General features: G+C 50.5%; 2 protein-coding genes across 2 annotated transcripts in view; one reads left to right on the plus strand and one right to left on the minus strand.

Moving 5' to 3' along the window:
* Positions 1-1,945, minus strand: part of LOC117956050 (macrophage colony-stimulating factor 1 receptor 2-like) — a 2,641-nt gene extending 696 nt beyond the window's left edge. Inside the window, exons 1-5 of the mRNA XM_034890893.1 lie at positions 1,933-1,945; positions 1,403-1,675; positions 964-1,269; positions 743-879; positions 124-286 (exon numbers count right to left, since the gene is read on the minus strand). Of these exons, the coding sequence (XP_034746784.1) occupies positions 124-286; positions 743-879; positions 964-1,269; positions 1,403-1,675; positions 1,933-1,945 (892 nt within the window). The remainder of the gene's footprint in view (positions 1-123; positions 287-742; positions 880-963; positions 1,270-1,402; positions 1,676-1,932) is intronic.
* Positions 1,946-3,059: 1,114 nt separating this feature from the next.
* The window catches only part of csf1rb (colony stimulating factor 1 receptor, b), a 10,680-nt gene continuing 10,042 nt past the window's right edge, over positions 3,060-3,697 (plus strand). The window contains exon 1 of the mRNA XM_034890894.1: positions 3,060-3,131. Within this exon, the coding sequence (XP_034746785.1) occupies positions 3,060-3,131 (72 nt within the window). The remainder of the gene's footprint in view (positions 3,132-3,697) is intronic.

A 3,697-nucleotide genomic window follows, 5' to 3' on the forward strand; every position in this document is an offset into this window, starting at 1 on the left:
CCCCCACAGGTTGTCCCCCTTGAGACTGTCACTCTACAGGTTGTCCCCTACTGACTTTCCCCCCACAGGTTGTCCCCCTTCAGACTGTCTTCCTACAGATTGTCCCCCTACAAACTGTCTTACTCAGAACTGTGAGACGAGTGGTTGCCTTGGCGACCCCGGCTTCGTTGACGGCCGTGCAGGTGTAGTCTCCGCTGTGTCTCTGGCTGACGGCGGACACTGTCACTGTGCTGTTGATGTACATCCGCTGGTTGCTATAAAGACGGCTGACAGACACGTTCAGCTTCTGGAACGGCCAATCAACAAACGAAAGGAAGTCAAAATAACTTTTCTAATCTTTAATCTTTAATCTTCACCGATTGAAGGCATGAAATTAAAATAATGTGTTGCCTTTCAAAATAAAAGCAGATTTTTTTAAGTCTGGCACGTTCCAATGTGATACAACTGGTGACCTCTGACCTGTGTGTGTGTGTGTGTGTGTGTGTGTGTGTGTGTATATGTGTGTGTATGTGTGTGTGTGTATATGTGTATCTGTGTGTGTATGTGTGTGTGTGTGTGTGTGTGTGTGTGTATGGGTGTGTGTGTGTGTGTGTGTGTGTATGGGTGTGTGTGTTTTTGTGTATGCTTGTGTGTGTATGGGTGTGTGTGTGTTTTATGTGTGTGTGTGTGTGTGTGTGCGTGTGCGTGTGTGTGTGTGTGTGCGTGTGCTTGTGTGTGTGTGTGTGTCCAGGTGACCTCTTACCTTAGTGTAAGGTTGTGTCCAGGTGAGGTTGTAGAAGTGGGAGGGGTTACTGGTCACACAGGTGATGTCATACTTCTCTCCCTCCAGACGCACACCTTCATCCTCACTGATGGAGAGAGAAGGAGGATGACGCAGCCCTGCAGACAGACAGGCAGTCAGACAGACAGGCAGAGAGACAGACCGCAGTCAGTAAGACAGAGAGACAGACAGGCAGGTCTTACTGCGCTCCACCAGCAGGTGAACTGCTGAGGACCTGATCTCGTGTCCGTCCCTCCAGCCTGAGCACACGTAGTGTCCTTTAAAGGACGTCTTCAGGTCCCGGATCAGGGCTCCTCTATGCGGGTCAAAGGTCACGGACATTCCTGGGGGCAGGCCCCACCCCCTGCCCTCGCTGCTGTCCGATGATTGGAGGGTTAGGTTGGTGACGGACGGGTCGGTCAGCATACACCTGAACAGGAAGTCCTCACCCTCCCTGATGGGGGGCAGGTTGCGTGGGACCACGAAAACGCTGGAGGGGTCCGCCGCGTCTGGCAGAACAGCATCATGGGAAAAACAGAACGGCATTATCGGACATGGTCAGTTTAACATAAAGCAGTCTAGACCTGCTCTAACTGTAAATTATAGAGCATTAAAGACCTGCCCCCAAAGGGCTGAGCTTACCTTTGACATACAGGTGCACCCAGGTGTGCAGGTGGTCCAGGCTCTGGTTTTTGTACCCACAGCGGTACGTTCCGGTGTGTCTGGGGTTCGAGCTCCGAACCTCCACCGGGTTTGGCAGCCGGTCCAGGACCTGCAGACGAAACGCAGTGGTGGTCCATCGGAGAGACACATTCCCATGGCAACCAAAGGAGAAGGTGGAGCCAGCGGTTAGGACTACCTCGGATTGATTGGGCAGGAAGTCAGAGTTTAGACGGATCAATGGAGCACCAGGATCTGAAAGAAAAGGACGATTTGTAAATAATATGTTAGATCATCTCCTCATTACCAAAACCAGGACAAGTCGAGACCAAGACAAGTCCAAGACCAGGACCAGTCAAGACTAAGACAAGTCCAAGACCAGGACCAGTCAAGACCAAGACAAGTCCAAGACCAGGACTAGTCAAGTCTGAGTCAAGACCAGAACAAGTCAGAATGCATATACCAGCAAGTCCGAGACCAAAGAAAGTGGTCTAGAGTCCGGACTTGAGTACTACAGCCCTGCATGTGTTCTGTTTTCCAGGAAGTCCCTGATCCCTGAAGCTTCTGAGGAATGAAGTCTACATAAAACCTGTACTCAGAGACTCAGGAAACACACAACACAACCACGGATGATGATGTCACATGATTTTATTAAAATCAGAGACTTTGAAAACAACAACATGGAATTACAACCACAGATTTTTTTCTGTGAATGATATTAAAATCAACCTGAGATTTAAGTTCAATCAAAGATCTGGTTCTCAATCTACAAATCAAGTGATGTTAATGTTGATTTATCAGCATTCATATTGTTAACAGTCTGATTGGTTGGTTAGAATCACAACAAATCCACTTCATTGGCTGGTTTTCTTTGTCAGAAGAACCGGAGCATCTCATTGGCCGGGAGAAGGTTTCCTGGAGACTTCCTGGAGCTGGGTGGCGATGCGAGACGTCTGCAGCAGCAGCGCCTGGTGGCTCTCCACCAGCAGACTCTGGTGCCGGGCCAGGTTCTGCAGGTCCTGGATCTGCTGCAGACCCTGGGGACATGGGTCAGAACATGGGTCGGAACACGGGTCAGAAAACGGGTCAGAACATGGGTTGAAACACGGGTCAGAACACGGGTCAGAATACAGGTTAGGACATGGGTCGGGACACGGGTCGGAACACGGGTCAGAACACAGGTTAGGACATGGGTCGGGACACGGGTCGGAATACGGGTCAGAACACGGGTTGGAACAAGGGTCAGAACGTGGGTCAAGACATGGGTCAGGACACGGGTCAGGACACGGGTCAGAACACGGGTAGGAACACTGGTCGGAACAAGGGTCAGAACACGGTTCGAGACACGGGTCGGGACACAGGTCACAACACGGGTCGGAAAACGGGTCAGGACATGGATCAGAACATAGATCAGAACACGGGTCAGAACCCTATAAACTAGACCCACCTGAGTTCCCAGAGTGCCGAGCAGTTGGACAACCTGGTTCTGGCCCTTGGAGACTTCCTGTTGGACCAGAACCAGCTTATTCAGGAGATCCAGGACTTCTTTCCTCCACTGGGCTTCGGGCTGCTGATCCTGGACCAGGTCCAGCAGCCCAGCGCCGGGGGCCAAGCCCATCGTCATGGCAGCGGGGTTGTCATGGGGATCACCTGCAGTGAAGACGCCCGAAGTCAGGACTTCGCAGAGCATCGTATTTCTCAGATTTTCAGAGTAAAACTCCTATTAAAGAGGCGGGTTGGCTTTGATTGACAGGTGGCTCAGCCAATGGCTGAAGGACACAATGGAGTCAAGATGGTGCTCGGATGCGCTGGTATCTGGACTTGTCCTGAATGCATGTGTCCTGGTACAAAGCTAAATATTAATAATAAAAATAATAGTCAGACTGATGAAGCATCATGTGACTGTTTCACGTCATTGAGTTTCTCCATAACAACTGTTGTGAAATAACAAGAAATGAAACAAGTGTGTCTGTGTGTGTGTGTGTGTGTGTGTGTCTGTGTGTGTGTTTGTGTGTTTGTGTGTTTGTGTGTGTGTGTGTGTGTGTGTGTGTCTGTGTGTGTGTTTGTGTGTTTGTGTGTGTGTGTGTGTGTGTCATAAAGATCACATTATCACATACACGCACACAGACCTAACCCTCGACCTGGCAACCCGTAACCCTCGACCTAGCAACCTGTAACCCTCGACCTAGCAACCTGAAACCCTCGACCTAGCAACCCGAAACCCTCGACCTAGCAACCCGTAACCCTCGACCTAGCAACCTGTAACCCTCGACCTAG

This window comes from Etheostoma cragini, chromosome 13, assembly GCF_013103735.1.
Source record: "Etheostoma cragini isolate CJK2018 chromosome 13, CSU_Ecrag_1.0, whole genome shotgun sequence".
NCBI classification, from domain to species: domain Eukaryota; kingdom Metazoa; phylum Chordata; class Actinopteri; order Perciformes; family Percidae; genus Etheostoma; species Etheostoma cragini.